Source organism: Rousettus aegyptiacus, unplaced genomic scaffold, assembly GCF_014176215.1.
Source record: "Rousettus aegyptiacus isolate mRouAeg1 unplaced genomic scaffold, mRouAeg1.p scaffold_m13_p_5, whole genome shotgun sequence".
Classification (NCBI taxonomy): Eukaryota; Metazoa; Chordata; class Mammalia; order Chiroptera; family Pteropodidae; genus Rousettus; species Rousettus aegyptiacus.
This window is the reverse complement of record NW_023416308.1, coordinates 15745077-15764663: the sequence shown is the minus strand read 5'-3', so window position 1 is coordinate 15764663 and position 19587 is coordinate 15745077. Positions and strand designations below refer to the sequence as shown.

Below are 19587 nucleotides of genomic sequence, written 5' to 3'. Positions count from 1 at the left end.
TAATTTTGAGTGATGGGAAAGGGGCATTTTCTTTTTCTAAGAGGGTGAGACGAGCGGAAAGATCCGTCTCTATAGCAATCCAGGAAGCTGAGGAGTCCGCTGCGGTGTCTTTCCAGCATAAAAAAAGGTTCCAGAACCCATAAGGAGCTGGCAAGAAAGAAGGTTGGAGAGCCAAGTGCGCTCTTCACCCATGCCCAGAGTCTGAGCGAGGGTTGCGGGTCTGAAAGTACCGTAGCGAGGAATCGTTCATTGCAAATCACGCGCCAGGCCCTGGTCACAGGTCAGACCAGGCGAAACGAGGCCGGGTGGGGCGGGGCCGAGCGGCGCGCGACCCTCGGCGCGCTCGGGGATGTATGGACCGGAGAGGCCTCTCTGGCCCCTACTCCCGCGGGCTCTATGACACCGCGTTGGCTCGCGGGACGGGGCGGGGTTGGTTGAGGGGGAGGAGATTGTTCCACGCTGTGCATCTCGCAGGGACCCTCGCGCTGTACTCTCGCGAGAAATGGGAAGTACCGCGCTTGCGCACTGAAGTAGCGCTCGGTGGCTCTGGCAGGTTAGCTGGCCGGTCTGTGAAGGGAGACTAATAAGTGTGGAGGCCGCTGCGTCCTCGGCGTTTCGCCACCATGAGCAGCACCTTAGCCAAGATTGCGGAGATCGAAGCCGAGGTAATGGGCTCAACTGGCTCCTCGCTCTCCATCTGAGCGTGTCTTCTTCCGCGGTGTCGCTCCTGCCTGAACTCCCTTCAGTCGCGTCAGGACCGGGTCGGCGTTCTCAGGCTTTTTTCAGCCGATGCACGCGTTTTTCGACTCCCCTCATCCTGTGCCCGCGTTCCCTAAACCCCTCCTCCCGGGCCCACATTCTGTTTACATCCCCGGACCTTCGTCGGTACCCTCTTCAGTGTTCAGCGCCTGTCCGAACATTGTTGTTCTCAGTCGTCTTTTTTTTGTGTGAGCAACACGGAATCCTGTTATACTCTATACTTACTGTTCAAGTACTTGAATATCTTTCATTACCTACCCTTGAAACCCCCGCCTCCTGCAATTTCTACTTTGATGACTCTCACCGCATCGCTCTGGGGAATAGGATCTGAAAGTAAATTGACGTCTATGGTACTTGTTTATTCCGTCTGGATTCTTGTGTGATTATTGCCCCAAGCGCTCAGAGCTCTTTAAAGTGGTGACCCTGTGTCAAATGGGGCATACCAGGTACAAGTAGTAGAAAAGGAATCAACAAATGTGTTTTATTCTAGTCTGTGGACGCTGATTGTAGTGACTTGGTCATATCTTTTCTCTGTGGGCCTCAGTTTGCTCTATAATTAGGGGAATGGGCTGGGTGATGGAGAGAATGGATATTTATTTTTGTGTGTGTGACTAAAATGGGTATCCTGACATTAGAGGGACATAGAAAAAAACATAATTCTCTCAAGTGCTGGGAGAACATTCATTCTGGATATTTTACCCCCTGTGAACTGCTTTGATTTATTACTGTGATTCTTCCCTTATAGATGGCTCGGACTCAAAAGAACAAGGCCACTGCCCATCACCTTGGGCTGCTTAAGGCTCGCCTTGCCAAGCTTCGCAGAGAACTTATTACTCCAAAAGGTGGTGGTGGTGGTGGACCAGGAGAAGGTATGTGTTTTTCTTCAACATTTTTTCTTGGTGTAATTTCTATCAAAATATAGGCATGTGGTTTAAAAATAATTTTAAAATTTCTATCAAAGTAGATTTGTATTTTCTAAGCCTAAACCCTTGAATTGTGTTTATTTTATTTTAATTTGCTGGTTTCAAAGGCAAATGAATATTGTCTAAGTGAACTAGGATTTTATATATGTATGTATTGTACTGATCTAAATAGATTTACATTGGCTTACAGAAATATGTAGATATATACAGTCAACATATAAAAAATAAGGAAATTGATACAAAGGGAAGGTAGGAAAGTAGGAAGAATACATCGAAGCCAAGAGAGAGAAGGTTAGAACAACAAGTATGTCATAAGATCTGTATACTTCCTAGAGAAGGGCCACAAATTTGTCTTTGAACCTGTTTGCAGCCATTGTAAAAAAAAAAAAAAAAAAACCCAGGCATTTTGGGTTTGTAAGACAAAAAATAAATCCATTTTTAGACCAATTTTTATATATGATATTTGGGTCTTAAATACTATGGGTACTTAGAAAGATATGTAACAGTTTAAGTGGCAGAGGAATAAAGTTTTTTTTTTTTTTTATCAAACACTCCATTAAACATTATAAATTATTATAAGAGGAATTTTGTGTGCTTAAGTTCTGCTGTAGAGGTAAACTGTAAAAAATTGGAGAAATAGGTCCTTGAGAGATAGGCAGACAGAATGTGAAAAGAATTGCATGAGTCTCAACACTCCAAGGGATAACTTTCTTCCTCTTGATATTTATTGATATTTTAGGTTTTGATGTGGCCAAGACAGGTGATGCCCGAATTGGGTTTGTGGGTTTTCCATCTGTGGGGAAGTCAACACTGCTCAGTAACCTGGCAGGGGTATATTCTGAAGTTGCAGCCTACGAATTCACTACTCTGACCACTGTGCCTGGTGTCATCAGATACAAAGGTGCCAAGATTCAGGTGAGTCAGGCCTGTGGGCCAAGGAAGGGGAAGAAATCCATTCTTTACTTCATTTAAAGAGCACTTATTGGGAGCTCTCTTATGCCAAACCTGATCTTTGATACAAGGCCCTCACTGTCAAGCAGGGGCTATAGAACAGTAAAGAAAGTAATACAGTGGGATAGTTTCTGTGAAAACACAGAGAAAGAAGGGACTACTTTTTCATCTGAGGATTGGCAATTGGGGAAGGTCTGGTAAGACCAGAAAAGCTTCATGTAGAAAGTGACAGTGTATGGGGGTTTTGAAGTTCAAATAGAATTTCACCAGCCAGAGAAGGTGAAGGACAATTTCAGGGAGCTATAATGGTGAACAGCTTACTGTGGTGTGAGTGTAGGTGTGGGACAGGGGGTGTTAGTAACTGAATCTGGAAATGTAGTTTAGGGCTGAATTATGAAGGGCCTTGTGTGCTTGCTAAGAAAGTTGAATTTTATCTTGTACATAGCTAGGAACCATTAGAAATGTTTTAATAAATAATATGATCAGACCCCTTTTAGAAGATACTTCTTATCTGTAAGCCTAATGAATTTGGTGTCGAAAGATGATAGATTTAGGGCTCCCAAATGAGAAGTCCCCTTGTCTGTGAAAGTGGTATATGTTAAAGATAATGGAAGATATCTTGTTGGCTGCACTGTTAAGAAGGCAAGATTCTAAATTCCATGATATTTGAATCTAGGCTAAAGGTTCCCAGACTTTTATGGTTCACAGCACCTTTAAGTCTCTCAGCAATTATTTCATGACCTTTTCTTGCCCAATACTTTTCTATGGTTCCCCAGGTCAAAAGAATATCTAATGGTTCTGTTAAATAGTTAGGTTCAAAAAGCTTAAGTTCTTAGGTCCTTACAACCAATTATTTACTAATGGGATATGTGCACTCTTAGGTACCACGTAACTTCTCAGTCCCTGGAATTAGATTGTATAGTGCCATATTTGTTTTCTTTTCCATGTTGATTTTTTTTGGTGTGGTGCTTTTTACTATAGCAATTGCTGAAAAAAATCTGACTTCTTAAAGATTTGGATCTGACATAATTAAAAGCAGTCTACTAGGATTTAATGTTGAAATTGGGAGCTGCTTGGAGCTAGTATTTCCCTCAGTGTCTGACATATCAAAAATTGCTGTTTCTCTCGAATATCCCATGGCACCCTCAAAATTCTCTGGTGCACCAGAGTACCTGAGCACCTCATTTGGGAACTCTTGGTGTATTCCTTTTTGCTGAGCTACATAGTGAATTGTGAGGTGCATTCATACTTCTTTATTATAGACTCTGAAGTAGGGTGGTACCAGTGTCCTGGTAGTGGTATTTTCAATGGGTTATTTTCCTGTTGGTTAGGTGCCCATGCAGAGAGTGTGTTGGGACATGTACCTCTCTGGGACTCCATGTGCAAATGTGTACAATAAGAATGAGGATGCTTGGGCATATTTGGACCACTGCTTGATTCTATCTGTTTTTAGAGTCTTGTTGATAGTTACAGCTTTGGTAGCTCAGAGAATAATCTCTTTACTTATGGGACTCTAGTGACACTTCTTTCAGGGCTTCTGAGTATCTCAGAATAAATAGATACTTAAACTCCTTTCTTTCCTTGTCTTTTTCACAAAACCTTAATTCATTTCACACTCTCCTGACTTTAAAACTTTTTTTTTTTAAATTTTCCTTTTTTGTATGGTGCTTTCTTTTCTACCTGTATCCTTTGCCTCTGTTTTTCCTCCCCTTCTGACTTTCTCCAGAAACCAAGTTATATAAGCATACTAGTAGGTATGCTTTAACTGATTTAAGATGACCGTCCTAAAATGTTTTTTAAATGGCTGTTTTGTGCAGAAGACTCATCATCTGTGTTTGGTTGTAGAGCGGTACAAAGTTAGAACTGCTTAATAAGAATTATAATGGGGGAGATTTTTGTTTTGTTTTGTTTGGAAGGAAGATATTTTTATTAATAAAGGGGCCTAAAAATGGAAGGGGACCTTTTGAGGTAATTAATTTCGGTGTCTGGAGGTGTTCAAGTGGTGGCTGAACTACCACTTAACAGTGATATTACAAAGAAAACTGATGTATCCCATAGGCTGAAATTGACCTGCAGAGTGGATTGTACTGTGTTTTAAAAATTACGGGGCTTATGTTTCACCTTTCCAGGGTCCCTAGCACTCCTATTGTCCTATATATAATTGACTTGCATTTTTAAGTTATCCGTTTTAACCTTTAAAGGCATTTGAGTTTGAAGTAGGTTAATATTCAAGTCTTAAAATTTTACAATTCCATGATTTAAAGAAATATTTTTTCTTATTCTTTGGTTATAATATGAAATTCAGATATGTAAAGCATGTGCTATTTTTATTGAATAAAATTAAATAAGATGCCACATTTAAATAGTTTAGTATAACTTTAAAAATATTTCCCTCTTAAAAAAAGCTAAATTTAACTTGCTTTTACTTTTGTAGGGAGCTCAATAAATTTCCCTTGTGTGTTTAGCTGTCATGGTTAGAAAGTTTGTGCTCTTTTCTCTCAGTATAAATAATCTGTTTCAAATGGTCGTTATATGACATTATAGTCATCTTCTAGATCTAGTTGTTTCAGATTATCCAGATGAATATTTCCTTTTGCATTCTTGATAACATCAGGTTCAATATGCAGAAGCCTTTTGCTGGTGGAATACTTTTTTTTTTTTTTTTCCCGAATAGCAGAAAAGGATTTACTAAATGGTAGGAGATTACAGAGTCTTTGGGAAAGTGGAAGAAATAGACTCTAGACTTAATTTCTAGGAACTGATGATGAACTTTTTGTTTGTTTTTTTCAAACATCTTTAGGGTATAATTCATATACAATATACAGTGTGTTAAGTTTTGATATATCTATACTCTGGTGAAAACAGTGCCATGATCAAGATCATGAACATATCATCCCCAAATGTTTCCTTATGCTCCTTCCCTCCTGTCCTTTCTTGTCCCTTTCATCTCTAAACAATCAATCAGTTACCTACTTTTGTAGATTGATTAGTTTACATGTTAAGAGTTTTATATAAGTAATGCCATGTATATATAGAAATGTACTTTTTTGGGGCTGACTTCTCTCATTCAGCATAATTATTTTGAGATTCTCTTATATCACTTACCCTGCTGCCCCTAATGTTAACATTTTATATAGCCATGGAATAATTATTAGGGATGGATTAACACTGGTTCAATAATAGGCACTAAACTATAGACCTTATTTGAATTTTTACCAATATTCTCACCAATGTCTTTTTTCTTTTCCAGTATTCTATCTGGGATTATTGCATGTTGCATTTAGTTGTTTCTCCTTTATGACCTTTTTATATTTTTATTTATTTGTTTATTTTTAGATTTTATTAGTTTGAAGTATATAGTACATTGGATAGACATTTATATAGTTTGTAAAACAATCCCCCTAATTTCTCTTTCTCTCTTTTTGCTCTCCATGTAGCCATTACATTAATGCTAACTGCATTCCCTATGTCTTGCTCCCCATCCTCGTGATGTCTGTCACTACTAATTTGTACTTACTTAACCCTTTACCTCATTCTCCCAGCCCCCTTTACCTCATTCTCCCAGCCACCCAATTCCCCTCCTCTGGCGGTCACCAGATTGTTCTTTATGTTTGTGAGTCTTTTTGATTCATTTGTTCTTTTTGTTCCTTAGATTCCACATATAAGTGAAATCATTTGGTATTTATCTTTCTCTGTCTGACTTATTTCACTCAGCATAATAACCTCTAGGTCCAGACATTGCAAAGGGTAGGATTTCATTTTCATTTCCTAATGGCTGAGTAATATTCTGTTGTATATACGAACCATAACTTCTTTATCCAGTTGTCTGTTGATGAGCATTTAGGTTGCTTCCTAATGTAAATTTTGTTGCCATGAATATAGGGGTGCATAGATCTTTACAAATTATTTTCGTACAAATTTTACTTTTTACTTTTACTTAGTAAAACTTTACTGCTTTACAAATTATGTTTTGGTTTTCTTTGAGTAAAATACCCAGAAGTGACCTTTATACTTTTAAAGAGTATTGATCAGTTATTTTGTAGAACGTTTTTCGGTTTGAGTTTGTTTCGTGTTTTCTCATGATTAGACGGAGATATATTTTTGGCAAGAATACCAAAGAAATGATGTTGTGTCCTTCTCAGTGCATCTTGGGATTCACGATGTCAGTATGTCTTTATTAGTGATGTTTACCTCTGTCATTTGGTTAAGGTGGTGTCTGCAGGGTTTCTTTACTAAAAAGGTATTATATTTTTGTGGCTAATAAATATCTTGGGGTAGATACTTTGAGAAGAGGCAAAGCCTGTTTCTCAAACTTGCCCACTAATTTTAGCATCCGCCTCTGGATCTTATCTGCAACAGTTATTACTGTGTTTCTTGCCTAATCGTGAGTCTTTATTTTTCTCTTTCCTACTAGCTGTTTCTTCTTCCCCATTTATGTATTTATCCAATAATTCGTATCATTGTGCGCTCATGAATGTGTTTTGTTTTATGGGTTATAATCTAGTACTACTGTTATTTTATTACTCCAATTGTTCCAGCTTTGACCATTAGGAACCCCTTCAAATTGGCTTCTATGGTCTTTATATAAACCCTCGTCTTTTATTGAGTACTTATTTTCAGACACTACATGATGTTCTAAGCTAATCTTATATTTCCCTGCCCCAGCCCTGGAATCAACTACTACTGAAAGAGCACTAGTTCCTCTTATTGGTCTTTAGAAATCAAAATCTGTTGTGCTCATTACTCACCATGGAGCCTTTTAAAATCAATGTAACTAAAGTTTCCAAGTCAAGGCAGGTGTATTGAATATAAATTATCTTTTTTGAAAGATGAAAAGGTAGCTCACTTTGTCCAGTATGTTGTATAAATCTTAGAGAAGGCAATGTTAATTATTAGAATAGAGAGGAGCTTTTGAGTAGTTCTTCAGTGGAAAATTGAACTGTCTATGCACCACCTGAATTGGTTCTTTTTCATTGTGGTTTATTTAATATGAGGTATATTTCTATACTGTCAGATATGGTTATGGCAAAGTTTAGTTTTAAATGATATTTTGATTAAATGCAACTCTGTTTTCAGTCCAATCATGGGGATAATTCAGTATTAGCCATACAGTAGACTCTTGGTATTTTCAGTTTGCTGTCTTGACTCTTTTTAACAGACTCTTAAGTGCTTAAAACTCATAGTTCGTAATTTTGGTGCGATGTGAATTTGAATCGTGTGTGCTGTGGAATTGGTTTTGATGTTCACATCATTAGGTACATACATGGTGAATTCTGTGAAGTTTTACTTTACTGCTTTCCGGAGCATTTAAGCAGTTATTTTTATTTGGGGACACATACAGAGTCAGCCATAGAACTTTTTGAAATAACTGATCAGTATCTAAACCTTTCTTTGGCCCTTCCAAAGTAGAATCTGCAGTGATGGGGCTTAGATGTCTGCACTTTTAATGGTTTTACAGGTGATTCTTATGTGCTCTCCTGATTAAGAATGGCTGCAGAAATTTTTGTGAATTGAGAAATTTGCAAAGGTCTCAGTATGTATCACATTCGAATATAAAGATCTAGCTATTACCTATAGTAAGGAATTTGTGTGGAAGCTCAACATTCTAAAAAATGAGAGATATTGAAAGATATTAATGTAGAATAATGGATTTGGCCCCAAAATGTGGGTTATAATCTTAGTTGATTTGTCAGGATGGCAACTTTGGGCAATTCACTTAACCTCTGTGAACCTCAGCTAATACCTTTATCTCATAGGGTTGTTAGGCATTTTAAACTAAATAAAATACATAAAAAACCTGTAGCTGTCATTTAGAAGATGCTTAAAGTAATATATTCATAAAGAAGATTAGATATGGATCTCCTAAATTTTGGATAGTTGTGAAATAAATCCTATTTGATCTGTTCAGATTTATAACTGATTTTTCCTTTTCTCTCCTTCCCTCTGTCCTTAATTTCGTAGCTCCTGGATCTCCCAGGTATCATTGAGGGTGCCAAGGATGGGAAAGGTAGAGGCCGCCAAGTCATTGCAGGTAAGTGGTATAGGGCTACCATTCTGGGATATCATCCCTTTACCAGGTATTGTTCCTTTAGATGAGGACGTTGGGCTTGGTGATGATACCACAGCGAAGGGCATAGTTATACCTGACTTTTTACTGGAGTAGAATGTCAGAACTTGGAGAGGAATAGTCCAGATCCCCATTTGAGGAGAGACACTAAGGATGGAAGAAGTGTCACAGTGTTCATAGCAGAGTTAGAACTAGAACTCAGGTTTCCTGACTCCCACCCATGTCTTTCATTCTTTTCTTTTTAAAGTAAAATCTTATAAAAGGCTAATTATGACTTGCAACATTCTGCCATCCCATCTCACCTTCACTGTCACTCTCCATTGGCAACTATACTGTCGACTCTTCAACTGTTTCTTCTTCTACTTCATATTTTTAAAAATTATGCTTATGTTGCTATTTCATAATTAATTTTAGATATCTATTGGTTTTTATAGTAGAGAATTAGCTCTGTTATAATTCATACCTCTTTTTCCATTCTTTTAAAGAAGTTATATCACAATTTTTAGTTAACTCATCAGTCATGGTTTATATGACTATGCTGTTTGTTCAATGCAGAGATAAGTAGTATATTATGACTTAGTTTTTCTCTTAAAATATGCTTTTGAAATTTGTTTTTCATGGAGTTAATAATTGGTTATTATTTTGTATACTTTTCTGTGTTTGCTAATGCTTTTCAAATGTATTTTCAGTGATCTATTTTCAATAGATAAAATCACTATCAGGCAGCATTTTTCTAGATACTTAAATACAGTTCTAAAAATAATCTTATTGATTGCATTTTTCCCTGCCCTAATCCTGACACTACCCTTTCTCTTTGTGGTTCAATTTGGATTGATTGCTTTCTAGACCAGCACTGTCCAGTAATGGAAATGTTCTGAATCTGTGCTAGGCATGTGTGGTTATTGTGCACTTTAAATGTACATAGTGTAGCTGAGGAACTGAGTTTTTAAATTTAATTTAATTTTAATTTAAATAGTCACAGGTGGCTAGCGGAGTCTGTATTGGGCAATGCAGCTCTAGACTTTTTTCATAGCTGTCATCCTGAGATGTGTGGGATTCCCTATTTCCTAGGATCAATGTTTTACATTTTTTGGGTTATTGTTATCTTTTGCTGAAGTACATTTTTAGTAATTTCCTAAGAAAGGGTAAATGAGAGGTAAATATTTATTTTTTTCCATGTTTGAAAGTATTTTTATTCTACCCTTATGTTGAATTATTAATTTAGCTATTCTATAAAATTATAGGTTACAAGTTATTCATGGGCGAATATCAAAAACACTAAATTAAAAGAGCCAGGCATACATTTTATTTGAGTCTGTTTATATGGAATTCTGAAAAATGCAAACTAACTTGTGGTGACATAAAGCAGACCAGTGGTTGACTGAGAATCATGGGGAAGATTGATTGGACAGGGACACAAGGGAACTTTTGGAGATGATGGAAATGTTCTGTATCTTGATTATAGTAGAGGTTACACAGGTATCTATATATTTGTCATCAAATCGTATACCTAATGAGCACAATTTATTTTTTGTAAATTATACTTCAGTAAAGTTGACTATAATTGATAACCAGAAACTCTTATTCTTTTAGAGTTCTTACTGTTTTAAATCTTTCTAAACTCAGGAATTTAGATTATTACCTGGTTTGTGTCTTTATTCTGACTTTTTTTTTCTACTAGTGTACCTAGAAGTTGACATTTTCTAGATATATTAGTAGAAAAAAAGTCATTATAAATTGGCTTCTGGAATAAATCTTTGTTAATCTTAAGAACTTCATGTTTGTCTATGTCTTCACAAAAAATCCTTTGTCTCTTAAGTGCAGGAACTCCAGTCCCCTCACCCCCCCACCCGTTTGAGTATTTGGATTAGTTAGGTCTTTCTTGCTTGAGTATCATTTTTTTTTTTTTTTTTTAAATTCTTTAGTGGCCCGAACATGTAACTTGATCCTGATTGTTCTGGATGTCCTAAAACCCTTGGGACATAAGAAGATAATTGAAAATGAACTGGAAGGCTTTGGCATTCGCTTGAACAGCAAACCTCCCAACATTGGCTTTAAGAAGAAGGATAAGGGAGGCATTAATCTCACGGCCACGGTAAGTGGAGAAGGTGATATGGGGCACGCTGCTGAAGAGATTGGGGTGGGGAGTGGATTGAGGTACAGGGACAGTGACATTTGGAAATTACCTGACTTCTTCTAGCACTAATCCAAGTAACAACAATGACCTTGTAATGACTGACAAGAATCAAGAGTAGGATGAGTCAGTCCCAGACTTACCTTTGCAACTTCATTTCATGGGAGTATAGACCAATCTTATGCTTGCATGAAGTAGATGGCTGCCGATATCATGTTTCCATTCATTCAACACAGATTAGTAGAGTGCCTACCAAAGACCAAGTATTGTTTTAGGCTGTGGGAAGTGGATGGAAGAGGGAGTAAAGGACAAAAATCTTTGCCCTTATTTCCTAATGGGAGCAAGTAGCAAACAAAATTGAGTAAATATAGTATATTAGATGATAAATCAAAGGACAAAAGTAAACTAGGGAAAATAACTACCGGTTGAGTTCCAGTCTATGGAGTGAACTTGATTTGATTTAGATTAACTGAATCTATCTGGCTGTTGAAAACAGACAAATGGATTACAAGCAGAAGCAGAGAAAACATTTAAGAGGTTATTGGAATAATCCAGTCAAGAAGTGATAACTTCTTAGACTAGGGTTGTAATAGTGGTGGAGATGAGAAGTGGTTGATTGTGGAAAGAGTTTGAAAGTAGCTGGTAGGAATGACAGCTGGATTGGATGTGGATTGTGAGAGAAAGATGATAGTTTTTTTTTTTTTTTTTTGTCCTGTGGTAGAAAAATGCACCCTCATTACTAAAATGGTAGGACTTTATATAGAATAGGTTTGGAGGGGAGGGAAAATCAAGATGTGTAGTTTGAGATGCGAATTACACATCCATGTGTTATTGTCAAATAGGCATATGAAGAGTTTTCTGGTATGAAGGTGGTTATTTAAGGCCATGAGTTGAGCCGAAATCACTAGGAAGTGAGTATAAATATAAAAGGATTAAGCTTTGTGTCCCGTCCACCCCCTTTCCCCCTCTCAATGATTAGAGGTTAGGAGATGGGAATAAATCAGTATATAAAACTTCTCAGGAGAAGGAAAACCAGAAGAGTTTAGAATCTTGAAAGCCAAGTAAAGAAAGTATTTCAGATTGGAGGAGTGATCAGTTCTATCAAATACTGTTTCTAAGTCACATAATTGAGGACTGAGAATTTCCTACAACATTTAACATTCTAGAGGTCCAGACAGTCTGACTGGCATAGGTTTAAGCTGTCCTGCCCAAAAGGTCCTTCTCTTTATTACCCTGTCATAAAGTTTGAATTTGAACATTCAATATTCTTTCAGTATTGGTTTGCTAAGGCTGCCATAATAAAGTACCATAGACTGAGTAGCTTAAACAACAGAAATTTATCTTAATGGCATAGGCTGGATATGTTGAGATCCAGGTGTGAGGAGGATTGTTTTCTTCTGAGCCCCTTCTTGGCTTATAGATGGCCATCTTCTCTCTGTGTCTTCACATGGTCTTTGCTCTGTTTTTCTTTGTCCTATTTTTTTATGAGGACACTAGGCACATTGGCTTAGAGCTGACCCATATGATCTTGTTTTAACTCAAGTTACCTCTTTAAGACCCTATCTCCAGTCACATAAGATATTGGGGTTAGGACTTCGACATATGAATTTGGGTGTGAAAGGGGTAGGGTGGGACACAACTGAGCCCATAACATCTTTCTTCGAGTTTGGAAAGGTTTTTAGTTTTCAAGTATCTCCTGCTAAAAGTCATTTACTCTCATCCAGGATAACAGTCTTTAGAAATGAGTTCACACCTTAGCCAGATATATCAGTAGATGATACTCTTGGGAGATTTTTTTGTTCTCTGACCAGTCATTGTCATCTGTGCCCATTTAGTGCCCTCAGAGTGAGCTGGATGCTGAAACTGTAAAGAGCATTCTGGCTGAATACAAAATTCATAATGCCGATGTGACGCTGCGGAGTGATGCCACAGCAGATGACCTCATTGATGTTGTGGAAGGAAACAGGTATGGACTGAGTGTGCAGTTCTAGTGCCTGAGTTTGAATTTGAAGCCTCTTAATCGAAACATTAGATCATGATGGCAGACATTGATTCTAACTCTAGTCGTGTTGCTGACACAAATAATTGTGGGTCTTGATTTCTTTGCTGTAAAATGAAGGGTTGGTCTTGATTTCTAACATCCTTTTTTGCATCTAAGATTATGATGATCAAATTCCCTATTTTAGTTACTTACTGTGAACCAAGCTGTCCCCTAATCTCCATGTCATATTATGGTTGAAGAGACTAGGTTCTTAGTCTTCCCCCTGAGTTAATTCATCTGAGAAATCCTATAGGCTGTCCTACAGAACTCAAAGCAGGCCAGGCTGTGTATCTATTCTATCTAACTTAAGGGTACATAGCTGAAACCCTATTCTACAAAACGTTATTATTATTAATATTTGAAATTGAGTAATGAAACAATTGTTAAAATTATTCCTGGCATTTGGAAATATTTTTTAGTTGCTTTCCTGTTCATTTGTTCCTATTTGTTGGATGAATTTATTTGATCCTCATCTGAAAGCAAACAAAGGTAATGCTTTGAGTTAGGTATTTTATAAGTTAGACAATTGAAGCCTGAAATTTGTGGCCTGCCTAATTATTAGTAAACTTAGCTGCCATATTGATTGGACATTGGGATTGTGACATTGCTAGATACTGTGTTTAAATTTTTTTATTCTTTAAAAACTATTGTGAAATGTATTATTAGAAATATACTTATATTCTTATAATTTTTTAAAACAACTTTGTAGAAAATCGACTCTGAGACTTGCCCAGGGGCACATATCTAGAAAGTGACAGAGCTGGGAGTAGATTCAGTCTGCATGACTCCAAAGCTTGTGTTCTTTTCACTGTAGCACATCCTCTCAGTAGTTAGCTGCATGGCTGGGACTAAGGCCTGGATTTTGTTACTTCTCAACCCATAGTTTACCTCTTGGGTATTCTACTTTATCTTGATAGAAAGCTTTTTTTTGGAGGGGTGAGGGGGTTAATCTGCTTTTTATGATCCCTTTGGCGAGTCTTTGATTTGGGGTTCTGGGTGAGGGGGTGCTGATAATCAAACTGACAGTCTTGTCAACAGCTCCAGGCTAATGTCCTGTTTTTCTTCTACTTCTCTAGAGTTTATATCCCCTGTATCTATGTGTTAAATAAGATTGATCAGATCTCCATTGAGGAATTGGATATCATCTATAAGGTACCTCACTGTGTACCTATCTCTGCCCATCACCGCTGGAATTTTGATGACCTGTTGGAAAAGATCTGGGACTATCTGAAACTAGTGAGGATGTAAGTTTTAGTGGGTAGGGTAATATTGCTGTGGGAATTAAACCAGACTGTCTGAAAATGATATCCTCTTAAGCTCATTAATATAATTTGTCTTTTTGGAAATATAAATAAATTAATTCCTGTCATCTGCTATACTATATTGAGGGTACTTTTTCCTCATTTGAGTTGGAGGTTATCCAGGTCTGACGTTCTCAGGGGTGATAGAGGGTTGATTTGCATTCAGCACATGAATCATTCCAAGAAGTCGGCAACCTCTGTTCCCTCTCTGTTCTAGTTATACCAAACCCAAAGGCCAGTTGCCAGATTACACATCTCCAGTGGTGCTGCCTTACTCTAGGACCACAGTAGAGGATTTCTGCATGAAGATTCACAAAAATCTTATTAAAGAATTTAAATAGTAAGTATCATGGGCATGTGGTACCTTCTTTTCTCTTTGAGCTACTGATTCTACTAATAGAAATTCTTAGGATAGCATTAAAGAAATCAGGCATCAGGAAGGCTGCTGAAATGCTTGTTTGGTTAGAAGTCTACCATATTTTCTTAAAACTATGCAAAGTTGATTCAGGAAGAGCTCTAGAAGCCTCTTCTGGAAGACTGATAGTACAAAGGGCTCTGACTTTCTTTCATTAGTTCACCTTCCTCTTGGCAAACATAGGTGTTAGTTCTTCCTGCCAGCATCGTATTGGCCTCCACTGGGTATTGAGTCCCTCTCTAAACTGTAAGCATGGGTAAACCCCTCCTAATCTCATACTTTCACTGCTGATAGGCTCTATAAGCAATGGTAGCCCGCTAATAATAAGCATTAAAGTATTTATTCATGTTATTTTAAACATATTTTGAACTGATTTTATATTTACAGAAAAGTTGCAAATATAGTGCAAAAAGTTTCCTTATATCCCTCACCCTTACCTCATTTCTAATATTATCGGCTACCATAACCATCGTATAGTTACCAAGAACAGAAACTAGCATTGGTGTATTACTTGAATTTTAATACCTTTTCTACTAATGTCCTTTTTGTGTTTCAGGAATCTATATAGCATTTAGTTGTTACTTCTCTTTAGTCTTCCAGTGTTGCAGTGTCCCAGTAATATTTCCTTAGTCTTTTGAAGAGTATTGATCAATTATTTTGTACAACGTCCTTCACTTTGGGTTTGTCCAGTGTTCTCTCATGATTGAAGTAAGATGCATTTTTGGTAAGAATACCACAAAATGATGTGTCCTCAGTACATATCATAGGATTCATGATGTTGATGTGTCTTATTGATGGTGATATTTCCTTTGATCACTTGGTTAAGTTGGTATTGGTAGTTTGATTTTTTTTTGTTGTTCATTTTAGCCTTCCCCTTTCTCTTTTTTAACTTTTTTCTCCTACAGTGAGAAACCTGGCTGTCTTCATCTATAATCTCCTTACATAATTCTAGTACATATATAAAGTAGTTCAGAATTGCAGTCTATAACCCTGTGGGAAATATTTAAACTGGATTATAATATTTATGAATAGCTTTTTTCATCTTTACAGGCTGAAATTTCTTGTTTTAAAAACAAGAAAATAGAAAATAATTATAGAAAATTGGGGAAGCATCGAAATAGTGACATTTTAAAATACTTATTTGTCATCCTAAAAATACTGAAAGAGTGAAGTTCTTTTTTAAGTTTTACATTCCTTTTATCTAAAGTAACTATATTCCACATGTAGGTGATGATTTTTACTTTCCTCAAACCATTATATTTTGGCACAGGCTTGAATCAGTGGAGTCTTGGAAAAAGACATTTTCCTTTTTTAAACTTCATAGATTTCTGTATGGCTCCTGCCTTCCATGGTAGCAGAACACTGTGCAAAGTGTTTAGAACTATAAATTAACCAGGGAATTAAATGAGAGGAGAGGAAAATATTTTGGAGAAAAGACATATCAAACTAAATAGAATTTTACTTCGTCACTGTTTTCTTGTTTTGTTTTTTAAATGATAGCATTTTAACTATTTTAATAGAAAAATTCAGCTTTAGACCTTCTAATTATAACATTTGTCCCTGTTCATTCCTTTTATGTCGTTGACCATATGCACAGCATATCCTTTGATCATTTACTGTATGTGTTTTCCATGTAACAAGATTCATATAATTTTTATAACTATGTTTTTCCTATATTTTGCTACTTTACATAATTTTCTAGTTTTCACTCACAAATTTTTCCCTTTTTCTTTAATTTAGCAGTAGGATTAATGATTACATGGCTTTTGATGTTTTACTATATTGTTTTCCAAAATGATTGAACCTGTTTACGTTGCCATCAACAAAATAGGAAGGAGGCACTTACTTTAGTGCAGCCAGTGAATTTGGCTGATAAAAACTACTTTTCCTTAAGATAGTAAAATGGTCACTTCGCATTTATCTTGTGTGTTTTAAATTTTTATATATATTTGTTTTATTAATACTGTTATATCCCTGTTATTTGTGTTTTTTAAAAAGTGAAATCTTATTTAGTGATTTATTTTTGGAATATAGATTTAAAAAAAAAGACAGTGTAATAACAATATGGTCACTGTTTTCCGCCACTTGGTACATAGTTCTCAGGCTCTGTGAGGCAGATCTTAGTGTCTTATTCACCAGTTTCCATCACTAGTATAGTCTATTTTTAGTATTGGAGACCCATGTGTAAAAATCACCTTTATATATTCTAAGAAATTAGGAGGATAGTTTCTTGATAGGGAGAATTTTCCTAGCATTGCTGAGGAGGGAGTACCCACTGGGTTTTAGTTGAGCCAATAAAAACTTGTATTCTTTAACAGTCTATAACTGACACTGTATTTGTAAGAATCAATTTCCAATCTGAATTATTTCAGGGTAATTGTCTATAACAAACCCAGGCTTTCTCCTTTTAGTTTTAAGCTAGCTTTGTCACACTTTTAATTTGTGTTTTTTCCCTTTGACTTTCATACACTGGCTCTGGAACAAGAGGAACTACACAACTCCAAAAGTGTTTGTTTGCTACTTTGTATGTGAAGGCTCCAGTGTGGCACACTACTGGGGAAGCTAAAGCCTCTTGGCTCAAAGCTTTGAGTGTGTTTCTTGACTGGAGACAGGAGACCTTGACTATTGCAGGCCTATGTCTCTTAAGAGTTGGAATGCTAAACTGGAGCAGAAGGGTGGCACCCAGGCAGATAGGGAAGAAACTAGTTGATTATTTATACTGATTGTTCTTTTTTCCCTTCCATACAGTGCTCTGGTCTGGGGTCTCTCTGTGAAACACAATCCTCAAAAAGTGGGTAAAGACCATACGTTGGAGGATGAGGATGTCATTCAAATTGTGAAGAAGTGAAACCTTCCCCTTTCCCTCTCTGCTGGGCCAACCACTGCAGCTTTCCCCATGACCAAGCACCCTACACCAAGCTCCTTCTGGCTTTGGGAACCACTGGATCAGGATTCAGGGGAGGGAGTTGGAGGCACCCAAACTGGAACTTTAATTGTCTTAACTTGGTGTCACTTTGTATGTTGAACCATAAAGGACCTGGTAGGCCAGCTGGCTATGTGCAGTTCATGTGTCATTGTCAGAATTTGTTTTGGGATGGACTGAATGAGGATGGGTATGTACAGTGAGGCAGCTGCAGAAGGGGTACCTGGGAGCTTGAATTTGAGTGTGAAATGGATAAAAATGTGAGTGCAACATCTTATTTGATATTTACTCATGGGAAACCTTTCCAACTGGGCGTGGCCTTCAGTCCTTTTTAGTGGTCTTTCCCAGATGATACCGGAGAGGAGGACTTGATGTAAGTTAACTGATTATTCCTTACATGGCTAACTCATTTGGGAGATGGCGTAGTATAGCAGTTAAGTATTCTGACGAGGCATTTTGTTGTTTGAATTGCAGGTCCACCTCTAATTAGCTGTGGAATGTTGCACAAATTATTCAACCTCTGTAAAGCCTCAGTTTCCTCATGTAACATGGAGACAGTAATAGCACTTACCTTCTAGAGTAAAGGTTGTTAGTCAGGGAAATGATACTTGTAAAATACTTAGCATAGTATCTGGCAATAAATACTTGGTGAATGTTGGCTCTTATTGACATTGGTCTGTTTCCTTTACCTGGCCTCCCTCTCTGTCCTAGTTAGAACACAGTTGTATGTCATTGTTGGGCTGAATGTTGAGCTGAACCAGGCTGCCAGGTGGGCCACTAACTATCTCCTTTCTTGTATCCCACCCAGCCTTTCTGCTTGAACCCCCATAGCAGTCGCTGGCCTCAGCCATGGAAGATGGGTGAAGGCATGGAGGCAGAACTAGTGTGATCAGAACTAGGTTTGTGTGTATACATATATGTATATGTAACAGTGGGAGGTTAGGTTAGAAGGAGGGGTGGGATCAGGACTATTTGAGAAGGTACTAAAGGCTTAATTAGAGGTTTTGGGGCTAGGAATAAGGAAATTTACAGGGTTTGTCTGATGATAGGAAATTGGCAAAAGTTTTTGTGTGATAGACTGGGCTAGTGAGAACATGGGCAGAGGGAAGGTATGGGCATTAGGTACAGAGGAGAAATTTAAATTTGGTGACTGACAGACTTGTTCTTTAATGTAAGAGAAATCAAAGATTACTTCAGTATGGATTACAGGGAAAATAGAGAAGGGTAGTCCCTGAGAATCAGGAAGGGAAACAGATTTGCAGGATGGTAGTTTGATTATAGATGAAGCAAACTAGAGATAGTAGGTTGTGACGAATGGGGATGTGGGATTATCCACATACTCAGACTTTTCCAGTACTTATTACTCCTGTTACCTTAGAGATTATTTCCCTCTGATAGTCTTCCTGTAGCTTAGGCTTAGCACTGTCCCAAGACCTAGGAGATAAGCCCCTCAGGCCTGGTATCCTAGTCACTTTGCAGGATATAGACCTTACTATCACCAGTATATTCATAATAAAGGCCATAATCTAGAGTCTAACTTCAGAGAAATATTGGTTTTCTGAGCTGCAGGATTTCCAGCAAGGTTTGTTCTCTAGCCAGAGCATATATAGAATTTTGGGGGGAATCCTCATTCCCAAATTCACTTTCACTGAGCAAGAATTTAGCACTAAGAGAAGACTGCTGAAATCCAGTTTATCCAAGGCCTCAGGATATGCTTTGATTTGGCCTTGCTTTCATTATTCAGTACCTTCCCCTCACCTTATTGGTGGTTTCCTGGAGCTTGAGAGCATTCCCTTACCTTTCCCTTTTGGGCTCAGACTTGAGAGTTCTGGGAGAGGGGTATAGTTTTATGTCAGGAATGCTGCCTGGGGTGGGGCCACCAAGGAGGGTAGCTAAAGGCTTTCTTTTCATGAACTCTAAGAGTATAGTGGTTTGGCTGACACAGCATGGCTTGAATTTCCTGTGCTGTTAAATATTCTTTCCTGATTTCTTTTTTTATTCAGCACAGCTAAGCAGACTCATTGTCCTGTGCCATTAGTTAGAATGTTGTTTGCTGTATTTTAACAAATTAAT

The 19587-nt window shown here is 37.4% G+C and overlaps 1 protein-coding gene across 1 annotated transcript; it reads left to right on the top strand.

Moving 5' to 3' along the window:
* The first annotated feature begins 506 nt into the window (after positions 1-506).
* Positions 507-18179, top strand: DRG1 (developmentally regulated GTP binding protein 1). The gene is made up of 9 exons (XM_016129547.2): positions 507-665; positions 1505-1628; positions 2422-2597; positions 8595-8664; positions 10626-10795; positions 12670-12800; positions 13952-14119; positions 14394-14516; positions 17340-18179. The coding sequence occupies exons 1-9, from the start codon at positions 624-626 to the stop codon at positions 17437-17439; spliced, it is 1104 nt and encodes a 367-aa protein (XP_015985033.1). The 5' UTR covers positions 507-623; the 3' UTR covers positions 17440-18179.
* Positions 18180-19587: the final 1408 nt, after the last annotated feature.

Coding starts and splice junctions, on each gene's coding strand:
- DRG1 (XM_016129547.2), top strand. CDS start 624: ATGAGCAGCACCTTAGCCAAGATTGCGGAGATCGAAGCCGAG. Junction 8,665..10,625: donor AGGCCGCCAAGTCATTGCAG/GTAAGTGGTATA, acceptor TAAATTCTTTAG/TGGCCCGAACATGTAACTTG. Junction 14,120..14,393: donor TATCTGAAACTAGTGAGGAT/GTAAGTTTTAGT, acceptor TCTCTGTTCTAG/TTATACCAAACCCAAAGGCC.